The 12,453-nt window shown below is 41.9% G+C and overlaps 2 protein-coding genes across 2 annotated transcripts in view; one reads left to right on the top strand and one right to left on the bottom strand.

Annotated features, from left to right (window-relative positions):
• The window catches only part of LOC126794461 (immune-associated nucleotide-binding protein 9), a 158,968-nt gene that overhangs the window by 55,051 nt on the left and 91,464 nt on the right, over positions 1–12,453 (bottom strand). The window lies entirely within an intron of this gene.
• On the top strand, positions 11,230–11,850 carry LOC126795770 (uncharacterized). The gene has a single exon (XM_050522533.1). The coding sequence runs from the start codon at positions 11,230–11,232 to the stop codon at positions 11,848–11,850; it is 621 nt and encodes a 206-aa protein (XP_050378490.1).

Raw genomic sequence — 12,453 nt, 5'->3', positions numbered from 1 at the left:
TTCCTACAACGGGATTATCGGTCAACCTACACTCAACCGTATGCGAACTTTTATCGTTTGACACATGATGCTCATAAAATTCTCAACTCTGCATGGAACAAGACAGGTCCGGGGTTTATAATCCGTAGGAAAAGATTGCCAAACACGTGCGATTCGATGGACGCACAACCGGCACGAAATCCTGGTAGTACATGCCGCAGAGAACTTGACCGACAAGGTTGTCGACGCACGAGATGGCGAAACATCGAAAAACAAGAGCAAACAAAAGGCTACGCCATACGAGGCCAAAACACCGGCAAATCCTGAATCTTCCTTGAAAAGTATCACGCTATTCCCGCACCATCCGGAGCGCAAGATGAAAGTCGGCACAACTCTTAGTCCCACTGTTGAGAGGGACTTAACAAGTTTCTTAGGTGACAACATGGAAGTCTTTGCATGGTCCTATGAGGACATGCCCGTCATCTCGCCCGACATCATCATGCATGAATTGCACATCAAACCTTCTGCACACCCAATTAAACAAAAGCGCCGAAGCTTCGACGACGAAAAAAGCACGGCAATACGCCAGGAGGTAGACAAATTGAAAGGCATGAAATTCGTTCGGGAAGTGCAATACCCTGAGTGGATTTCAAACTGTGTCATGGTCCGTAAAGCCAATGGCAAATGTCGAATGTGTGTGGATTACAAGAACGTAAACAAGGCATGCCCCAAAGACAGTTTCCCCTACCGCGAATCGACCAGCTAATCGATGCAACAGCGGGTCATGAGTTGCTAAACATGATGGACGCCTACTCTGGGTACAATCAGATACGCATGAACCCTGCGGATCAGGAAGCTACGACATTCGTTACTGACAGAGGTTTGTACTGTTATAACGTTATGCCCTTCGGGTTAAAGAATGCAGGCACTATGTATGTGCGTTGCGTCACACATATGTTTGACCAACACATCGGTCGGGAAATTGAGGAGTTGGCAGATCTCGTAGTAGATTCAATGGATGAATGTCCATCTGAGTGGAGAGTGTGACCCGATGGAGGTCTGAGGTTTGGGACAAGATTGTGTGTCCCAGATTGTACTAATCTCAAGAAGGAGGTCCTTCGCACAGCACACCGATCTCGTTATACAGTACATCCAGGGAACACCAAGATGTACAAGGACCTATGCAGGCAATTCTGGTGGAACGGTATGAAGAAAGACGTGGCAAAATTTATATCAAAGTGCCTCACCTGTCAACAAGTGAAGCCAGAATATCAATGACCTACAGGCATGTTAAAGTCATTGACTATTCCTCTTTGGAAGTGTGAACATATATCTATGAACTTTGTGACTGGACTGCCTAAGTCCAAGAAAGGTCACGATGCGATATGGGTAATTGTCGATCGATTGACGAAGTCAGCACATTTTCTTCCAGTATCAATGAAGTACTCAGTGGATGTGCTAGGGAAACTATATGTGGATGAGATAGTAAGACTCCATGGAGCCTTACTATCTCATCCACATATAGTGGAGCTCCGGTTTCCATTGTTTCTGACCGAGATGCATGTTTCACATCGAAGTTCTGGGGTGGTTTGTAGAAGGTTATGGGTACTACCGTAGATATGAGTACTGCTTTTCATCCTTAAACTGATGGACAGACAGAAAGGGTGAATCAGGTGATGGAGGATATGTTGAGAGCTTGCATGCTGGATTTTTAAGGAAGTTGGGAAGATCACTTGAGGTTGATTGAGTTTCCTACAATAACAATTACCATTCTAGCATCGGCATAGCCCCTTATGAAGCTCTTTATGGTAGACCTTGTAGAACACCTATCTGTTGGACCGAAGTTGGTGATGAAGCACTAATGGCCCCAAAGGTGGTTCAGGAAACAACGGAGAAGATCTCGATCATTTCAGCTAGGATCTGAACCGCACAGTAGACATAAGAGCTATGCAGACTTAAAGAGGAGACATGTCGAATTCGAGATTGGCGATCATGTGTTCCTAAAAGTCTCACCTATGAGGGGTTTAGTGAGATTTGGCAAGAAAGGAAAGTTAACTCCGAGGTATGTTGGGCCCTTTGAGATTCTTGAGAAAGTAGGAGAATTGGCATGTCGACTAGCCGTGCCTACTAGCATGTCTGGCGTTCACAACGTCTTCCACATTTCTATGTTGAGGAGGTATGTACCAGATGAGTCGCATGTGATTGATCATAGCTCCATAGAGGTGAGGGAGAATGCCACATTTGTTATTGAGTCGGTTCGTATTCTGGATAGATCCACAAAGAAGCTCCGAAGGAAAGAAGTAGAGTTAGTTAAAGTGTTGTGGAGCCACCATGATGAGGGCGATGCCTCTAGGGAACTAGAGTCGGATATGAAGATGAAATATCCACAGTTGTTTGTTGAGTATACCACTTGAATTTCGGGACGAAATTCCTTTAAGGGGGGTAGAATGTAATAACCCAATTTTTCGGATTCAATTTGAATGAATTCTTAGAAATTAATAAATTTGGAGAATTTAATAAATCACATTTTCTTTCGCTTCAAGATGATGTTAAATCGAGAACGGAACCATCTTCGGAAATCTAAATTCGAAAAACGTTCCGTTTCAGCGACGCGGGGGTCGACTTTTACTCTATCGCTCGTTTCCGAAAACCTCCTTCACGAAAGTTGTAGAGCTCGTCGATACATTTCGTGGACACGTCACGCGTTCTAATCGGACGTCGTATGTGAAAGTTATTAACGACTGAAGTTAGTTTCCGATTTTGGAAAAAGGTATAAAAAGGAATTTTTTGAAGCTAGGGTTTCCAAAAACGGAAACCCTCATTTTCTCTCTCCCTCTCTCACCCCGCAGCCATCTCTCTCTCTCTCTCTCTCTCTCTCTCTCTCTCTCTCTCTCTCTCCGACCCTTTCTCCCTCTCAAATCGCCTCCGGCGATCTCCACGACTCCGGCCTCCGTGGCCCTCACCGCCTGCCTTAAAGGCACCGCACGGTCACCAGCTGCCACGCTCGGACGCATCACGCCGCCGCTCACCGCAACGAAGCTCTATTGACGACTGGACGCTCCTGCGCTTCGCCGCCATCCAAGCTCCATCTCCGGCGACGCAAGCAACCTGCGATAGTCCCTCTCCACCGCTTCTCACCCTCCGGTGCCTTCTGTGATCGATTTGGGACTCAAATCAAGCCGCATCTCATCCTCCCCGAATATTGACCCCGTCAGTATTTCGAGCTTCTCCGGCGACTTTTCGGCTGTTCTAAGGTGCAATCTAGGTAAGGGTTTGTTTAAATCGATTGTTGAGTTTGATTCTGGGTGAATTTGTGGCGATTTGAGGAGTTTCAGAGGAGGAGGAGGGGAGGTTCGTACTGCCGCCTAGGGCGGCGTGTGAGGGGGGCAGGAGACGGTCTTAGGCCGTGGAAGGGTGGAAGAGATGAAAAATGAGGGTTTTGGGCGACGGTGGGCAAACTACGCGCCGGTTTTGGATTGGCGCGTGGCGCGGGCCGCGCGTGGGGCCGGAGGTGGTGCGTGAACCCTATGTGCGACGGCGCGTGAACAATAATTTCCGAACATAATTTTTTTATAAAAAGTGATTTATGTACGGTAAATGTAAAAAGTAATTCTATACAATAATTGTAAAAGTAATTTACGTACAATGATTTTAAAAGTAATTTTCTGAAAGGTAAATCGGTAATTAGTATTTAATGGAACAGTATTTACGATGGAATAGGACATTGGTATACATGAATACGTAAACAGTATGTACTTGTACATTAATACGTGTATAGTATTTACGTGAACAGTAATTTCGTAAAAACCGTAAATTGCTGAATAGTAAAACATTAGTACTGATTCAGCATTTGTGGTTTTACGTAACGTTTCTAACCACTTTTTATACATCTAGATGATCGACAAAATGAGTAAAGGATTTGCTTTTGGTATTGTGGAAATTACGCTCAGGAAAATAAGGTGAGTAAATCTCACAATGATATAGTGGGTTGTGTATATGTATAAATTGTAAAATCGATACATATATATGGGTTGCTATATTATATACTGTTATATTTCTATTTCCAAATGAGTTTATTTATAGCACGGATATTTATTTTATTTGAGCATGAGTCGCTTGGTTTTGTACAATAACATGTGAGGATTGTATTGTATGTGGTTTTAACTTGAGTTATGTTAAAACGTTTTTCCTGTCTTTGGACGTGTTGGCATATTAGAACCTAGCCTTAGCCGGGTGACAGTTACGATTCAGTTAGAGCTTTAGTATGTTTGCCGGTGTACTGCATGAGGGGTAACAGATGGGTTACCTGCTTATGAGTACCCATATTTGTGGATATTGGGTGACATATGGGTTGCCCTATGTCTGACGACGTACTGCATGAAGGGTAACAGATGAATACATGGGTATCATGAGTACCCGTATTATAAATGTATTTGGGTAAACAGATGGGTTGCCCGATTTCTCATGAGCACTTATATTTTCAGATATTATTGGACAACCAGATGTGCCGTCATGTGACTTATGAGTACATTTATAATTAAATGTTTTAGTATTCTTCTCTTATATTACTATGCGTGTTATACTGTTGTTTTTCTCATACGAGCTGCAAAGCATACCGGGTTTGTGTTTATAATCCCGGTGCACCTATTTGATGGTGTAGGGTGTAGTTCTGCAGGTGTGGATTAGCAGAATTGGAGGACTACTCTGAAGATTTCGAAGTTTCTTTATTTTATTTTGAGGTGAGGATTGAGAGGATTTTACATTCCATTTGATATAATACTTGAATTATAAATTGGTTTTCTAATAATCAATTCGACTGAGATGTACTATGAACTCAGTAACGATACGCTATGACTATAAGGTGATTTCGATTTATTGAGATTGTTTTAGAATTTTTCATAGCTTCGATTTTGAGTTTAACAATTGAAATTTCTGGGCCATGACAAATCATGTTCTGATGAAGCCAGCCATTGCAACTTTGATGTGCTGAGCATGACTTTGCGTAATTGTCTACCAAGAAATAAATTTCAGAGTAAGTCTGGTATAATCATGTTATGAGAATTGGCCTAATTATGTTAATCAGAGTTTGTTAGTTAATTAAGTTGTTAAGATTTCAGAAGAGTAGGCACGCGCCAGTTCTTGTGTGAACAATTGGGGATATATACCCAGAGCCTTGTATTCCTAACTATCAAAGAAATATTATCTAGTTAATTTTGCCTCCTTTTCTCTATTTCTCTCCTTTCCTCTCAGACCTTCTGGTCTTATCGTATCAAGTGGTATCCAGAGCCACCGATCATGGTGAAGCTCCGAAATCAAGGCCCGCCATCACCCCCTGCTTCTCGTCCGCTGGATGTTCCTTCTCTTCCGCCACCCTCTCATGCTGATGCTCCGGAGGTTTCTCGTGAGTTGTTTCATCTCGAAGCTGAGCTGCAAGCTCACCATGAGGACACTGCTGCTTAGTTAGCGTCGTTGGCTTCGTCGCTTCAAGCGTCGTTTCAGTCGACTTTGACTACTTCGCTCGCTGCGTTTCAACAACTTTTGATGGAGGAAATGACAAAGCAAGTGTTAGTCCTCTCCAACTCTGCTTCCCCACCTCCGCAACCAAACAACTCGGTGTTGATCGGCTAGATCTCTCCTCCGATGGGTGTCAACGATGTGTCACCACGTGCAGGTTTACTAACAACACCTTCACAGGGTAGATCTGTAGGTACTACCTTATTATCTCTTGCGATTCCACCACAGTCCCTAGATCTTGCTAATAACTTTGTTGCTCCTATGGGTACTACTATGGATTTGTCGCATTCTGTTGTTAGCACTGACCCTGTGCTCCAGCCGATGTCGACTTGATTTTTGGTACAATATGATGTGAGATTATTGTACGTGTTTGGCAAGTCGGAACCTAGCCTTTGGTCGGGGGAAAGTTACGATACAGTTAGAGCTCTAGTCTGTCTGCCTGAGTCCTGCATGTGAGGTAACGGGTGGTTATCTGCTCATGAGTACTCATATTGTTTTGATATTGGGTAGCGGGTGGTTGCCCAATATCGGCGGTGTATTACGAGAGGGGTAACAGATGTGTACCAGCGTTCTTGGTACCCGTATTATAAATGCATTTGGGTAACCAGAAGGGTTACTTAATTTCTCATGAGCGTTTCATTTCATATTTCTTTGGGACAACCAGATGGGCCGTCCATTGACTCATGAGTGCATTTATATTTGTTTGATTTCTGGATTTTTCGTAAATATTGATATGCGAATTATATTTTCATTTTACTCATATGAGCTGTAAAGCTTACCGGGTTTGTGTTACAATCCCGGTGCACCAATTCAATGGTGTAGGGGATACTTCCGCATGTGTTGATTAGTGGAGATTGAGAGACGACTCCGGAGACTCGAAGTTGTTCGTTACCCTGCTTGTGGTGAGATTTCTAGAGTGGATTTGTGAGTTAGAATTTGTGAGCATTTATTTGTGTGTTTTGTGAGAGATTGTGAGGATTATTACATTTCCATTTTTATGTATGGATTACAAATTTGGGTTGTAATAATTGGTTTGTCTGAGTTGTATTGAGAACTCAGTAATGATCCGCTGTGTCATTTTAAATGATTTCAATTTCATTGAGATTGTTTGGTGTTTAACGACTTTAAAATTTTGAGTTTTTAAGCTCAAAATTTTGGGGTAGTTACAGTTGGTATCAGAGCCTAAATGTGTGTTTGGCGATTATCAATATCATCCGGGAGCGATGATCCGACTGCAGGCGGGCACCCATCACATGCTCCTCGGTATTGATATGTCGTCGGGTACGCGAGAGTGTTTTAGGAGCCATACCTTATGGTTTGGTCCTCTAGGGAGTATCGTGATGATACTTCGATGTTTTATCTTGTTCTGAAATTTCATGTTGATATCTATTGAATCTGTTTTAGTTGAATTCGAGACTTCACAAGTATTGACTAAGTGTTTCGATGTTTGAAGGTGATGAACGCTGATAAGGGCCGAGGACGGGCGAGAGGCCGAGGTCGAGGTAGGGCCGCAGGCCGAGTCCGCAACGTGGAGAACCTGTATGAGGAGGCTGCTCCACAGGAAGGTTATGATAAGGGGTGGGCATCCCATAAGCTCGTTTGCCAGCACTACAACCTCGCCAACTACTATAAATGCTAGCTGCAAATCTTTCATACATGTTAGTATGCAAGGAGCTCAGTTCAGTATGCAAAACATGATGCATGGTTGTGTTAAATCTTGTAGTGGTCATCATCATGCGCACTCCGATTTGGGTGGTTTGGGACAGTTGGGATGTTATAATAGTGTGCCTATGCCATGTGGTATAGCTTGTAGCAATCATATTGGTTATATTGCAGGACCTTCCCCTGTTACACAAACCCTTTCTTGTGGTTACTCTAGCCATTTCGCTCCACCCATTTATACTACTACCACAACCACTGCAATACCACACTCACCACCACCATCACCTACAACCACATCACCCCAATGCCACAGGTCACATTAGACCACCACCACCACACTCAACTCACTGTCACCAATCCTATACTCAAGCCATGCCATCACAATCTCACCAAATGTGCAACTATCAAACCAGTTTCATCCCAGTTGACACTACATTTCCAACCATGAAGCAAATGCGATTGGATTTTAGTATTTTCAGTAGAGGAGATCCAATTGAGTGGTTGAGCAAAGCTGAACAGTACTTTGCAACTATGTTCCTGAAGACAAAAAACTATCCATTGCAACTATGCACTTGTCTGATAAGGCTTCAGATAGGTGGTACATGTTTAAACATGAGTTTCCACACACTTGGCAAGGGTTGGTTGACTTGTTAATGCGGGAGTTTAGCTCATACACTCGAGCTGAATACCAAGCTGCTTTGGCAAAAATGAATCAGACAAGTTCAGTGGAAGAATATATGGAGAGCTTCACTCGGTTATCTAGGAGGGCTCCAGGCATTGAGACAACAATATTGGTTAAATTCTTTATTAAAGGGTTGAAATTTGATATTAGGTTGGATGTCAATGTGCTCTCCCCTAGCACTCTTTATGAAGCTTATCAACTTGCTAAGTTATATGAGACCAAAGAGCATAAGCATCACCATGCTGCTCACTCATATTCCAAACCAATCTCGAGTTTTAGTGGTATAGGGGCTACTAGCATCTCAACAAGGAGTATGTCACCACCACAACATCCTAATGCAAAACCTACCTTGCCAAGAAGCTCAAGTGACAATAGAGGAGGTGAGGTGAGAATCAGATTGACAGATGTAGAATTTGAAGCGAGGAAAGCTAACAATCAGTGCTACTGGTGTAAACAACCTTATCACAAAAATCACAATTGTAGAAAAAAGGGACAGTGAATGACTATGGAAATTGTTCCAAATGATGATGAAGTGGAAGGAGAAGAGAATAGTGCTCAAACTATTGAGTTGGAAGTGCCACCAATCACAAATGTTGAGGAACCCTTAATTCAGCTACAGTCCATGAGTGACTCAGATTCAAGTGCTTCTACTATGCAGCTCAAAGGGTTATTCAATGGGAAGAGGGTTCACATTTTAATCGACTCAGGTGCTACTCATAACTTCATGAGCCCTCAGTTGCTTAAAAATACTAAACTAATTATGCACAAGTTTGCACACCTCAAGGTGTGTTTAGCAAGTGGAGCTTTTACTCAGACTACTGGAGAGGTCACTGCTGGTTTACATCTGCAAGGGTATGATTTTCTTGGTGATTATTACATTTTGCCCTTAACTGGTTGTCAAGTGGTGTTAAGTGCAAGTTGGCTGAGGACATTAGGGGACATAATGTGGAATTTTAGAACCATGAAAATGAGTTTTTGGAGAAACCAACAACAATACCTATTGCAAGGAGAGACTGCAGTTAAGTCTACAGCCGTGAGTTGCAAGGCAATGAGCAAGTTGCTTAAAAAAGAGAGAGAGGCAGTGTTGGTTCATGTGCAGCTTAAAGAGGACCTTGCAGCCAAGGAAGTCATTGTGGTACCACCTTCTATTGAACTAGAAATACAAAGCTTGCTAAATAAGTATGCTGATTTGTTCACCTCCCCAATTTCTCTACCTCCAGAGAGAGTGCATGATCACAGAATTGAGCTGGAACCACAAACTGCACCAATTAATGTCAGACCTTATCGATACCCTCATTTCCAGAAGACAGAAATTAAGAAGATAGTGCAAGAGTTATTAGACAATGGGGTAATTAGGCCAAGTAAAAGTCCTTTCTCATCTCCTGTGATTTTGGTCAAGAAAAAGGATGGTACATGGAGAATGTGTGTTGACTATAGGGCACTCAATGCAGCCACAGTGAAGAACAAGTACCCAATTATAGTGGTAGATGAGCTTCTTGATGAAGTCCATGGATCATTTGATCTTTACCAAATTGGACTTAAGGTCTGGTTATCATCAAATTAGGATGTGTGAAGAAGATGTGAGCAAGACAGCATTCAGGACACAGAATGGCCATTATGAAGTTTTGGTCATGTCATTTGGATTGACAAATGCCCCTTCAACTTTTCAAGCAGCCATGAATGATGCCTTAAGGGATTATCTGAGGCAAAGAGTGTTGGTGTTTTTTGATGACATATTGATATATAGTGCAACTACCCAAGCTCATGTGAAAATGCTGGAAAAGGTGTTTAAAAGATTGCAGGAACATCAATTCAAAATAAAAATGAGCAAGTGTAGTTTTGGAGTAAATGCAGTAGAGTATTTAGGTCATGTAGTAAGCAAAGAAGGTGTTGCTGTTGATCCGGCCAAGATTGCTTGTATTAAACAGTGGGAACAACCAAAGACTCTAAGGGCATTGAGAGGTTTTCTAGGGTTGGCTGGCTACTACAGAAAATATGTGAAGAACTTTGGTTCTATTGCTAAACCACTGACTGCTATGTGTAAGATTGGAGGATTTAAATGGTCTGATGAGTCTGTAAAAGCTTTTGAGGAATTGAAGTTTGCTTTGATGAACACTCTAGTGCTAGCTTTACCTGATTTTTCTAAAGAGTTTTGTGTGGAATGTGATGCCTCTGGTCATGGCATTGGGGCAGTTCTGACACAAGAGGGCCATCCAATTGCTTATTTTAGTAAGGCCCTAGCTCCTAGGCATGTAGCTTTATCTGTTTATGACAAAGAGATGATGGATGTGGTATTTGCAGTTCAACAATGGAGACCATATCTATTGGGTAAGCATTTCACTATTATTACAGACCATAGAACCATTCAATACTTTTTGGATCAGAAAATATCTACTCCTACACAACAAAAATGGTTGATTAAGTTGGCTGGTTATGATTATACAATTAAGTATAGAGCTGGTAGACACAATGCAGCAGCTGATGCTCTTTTAAGGGTTGATGTGATTGCAATGCATGATAAGTCATTGTTGGAAAAATATGCCAGTTTGAATATTCTCACTGGTGTTTCTGCTCCTATCCAAAGCTATCTGTTGGATATACAAGATGCCTGCATTCAAGACGCTCATGCTGGTTCAATTATTCAGAAGCTGCAGACTGATCCCCTCAGTGTTGTTAACTTTTCAATGTTGCAGTCTCAGTTGATGTATAAAGACAGGGTTTATGTTCCTCTTCAAGGGAGTTGGAGAACTAAGATAATGCAAGAGTTTCATGGTGGTTTCATAGGAGGGCATGCTGGAGTATTGAGAACTGATAAAAGGATAACAAGAACGTTTGGATGGCCAGGAATTCACAAAGATATTAAGATGTTTGTAGCAGCTTGTCATGTGTGTCAACTAAACCATTATGAGACAATTAAGCCTCCAGGTCTTCTACAACCAAATCAAATTCCTGATAAAGCTTGGACTCAAATAAGCATGGACTTTATTGAGGGACTGCCAAGTTCAAGTGGCAAGACAGTTATCTTAGTAGTGGTGGATAGATTGGCAAAATATGCTCATTTCATAGCTTTAGCACACCCTTATACTGCTGTGACAGTGGCTCAACATTTCATCAATTATGTGTTTAAACTACATGGAATGCCTGAAGCTATAATTACTGACAGAGACCCTATGTTCATGAGCTCTTTTTGGAGTAACTTCTTCAAGTTGCAAGGTACAAGTTTGAACAGGACAACTGCTTATCACCCTCAAGCAGATGGATAAACTGAGAATTTGAATAGAACTTTGGAACATTTCTTGAGATGCACTGTGCGAGAAAAACCTCATTCTTGGGTCACAACGTTGGTTTGGGCAGAATGGTGGTACAACACTTGTCATCACTCAGCAATTGGTATGAGTCCATTCAAGGCCTTGTATGGCTATGATGCTCCAAGAGTTATGACATATATTCCTGGTTCTACAGCTGATGCTACAGTAGATGATGAATCGAGAACTAGAGATGAATTACTTAACATCATGAAGAGAAACTTGCAAGTAGCACAAGCACGGATGAAGATGCAGTATGATAAACATCATTCTGAGAGGACCTTTGTAGTTGGGGACTGGGTGTATTTGAAGTTACAGCCGTACAAGCAACAATTTGTGCAAAAGAGGGCAGTTCCTAAGCTAGCTTCACACTACTATGGTCCATACCAGATTACTGAGAAGATTGGTGCTGTAGCATACAAACTTAAGCTACTAAGCACTGCCGAGGTTCAATCGGTGTTTCATGTGTCACTTCTAAAAAAGAAGGTGGGTAATGATGTATCTGTCACTGCTCACTTACGACCCAATTTGGACCCTCACAGCCCTCATTGGTATCCTGCCAAAATCCTACAGAGAGGTTTGTTTAAGAAAGAGAATGGTCCAGTGACTAAGTGGTTAGTACAATGGCTTGGAGGAACCGAAGAAGAGGCTACATGGGAGGAGGCTGATGAGTTGTTGAAGAGATTCCCAGATTTTGTAGCTAAGTGATGGTGCTTGTGGGCAAGCTTGATCTTAGGGGGCTGGATTGTTATGAGAATTGGCCTAATTATGTTAATCAGAGTTTGTTAGTTAATTAAGTTGTTAAGATTTCAGAAGAGTAGGCACGTGCCAGTTCTTGTGTGAACAATTGGGGATATATACCCAGAGCCTTGTATTCCTAACTATCAAAGAAATATTATCTAGTTAATTTTGCCTCCTTCTCTCTATTTCTCTCCTTTCCTCTCAAACCTTCTGGTCTTATCGTATCAAATCCTAAATGTAAACGTTGCATACATAAAAGACTGTATACGACTATATGTCGGACTTGGTGCCTTGATGGATTATAAAAGCGAATTCATTGAGATTTTTGATCATACTGACACATCCTTCTCTTTCACGCCATGAAGTCTCATCTGATGCAAAGTACGTACATAATGATTCAACGATACTAGTAAATATATAACAACATGCAAGCAATGACCTCAAGACTTTAAACTATCAAATCATCTCATGTACAAGTGTTATGGATACTGGTTCATCACTGCTTGGAAATTTTCTTGTTCTTTAAAGAAACCAGAATTTGTCAAACAGGACTAGCTATGAATTAGATAC

Source organism: Argentina anserina, chromosome 5 (assembly GCF_933775445.1).
Source record: "Argentina anserina chromosome 5, drPotAnse1.1, whole genome shotgun sequence".
Classification (NCBI taxonomy): domain Eukaryota; kingdom Viridiplantae; phylum Streptophyta; class Magnoliopsida; order Rosales; family Rosaceae; genus Argentina; species Argentina anserina.
Note: the sequence above shows the minus strand (reverse complement) of the source record. Positions and strands in the feature narration are given on the sequence as shown.

Bases quoted from the DNA above. Each gene is read 5' to 3' on its own strand.
- LOC126795770 (XM_050522533.1), top strand. From the start codon at position 11,230: ATGAGTCCATTCAAGGCCTTGTATGGCTATGATGCTCCAAGAGTTATG.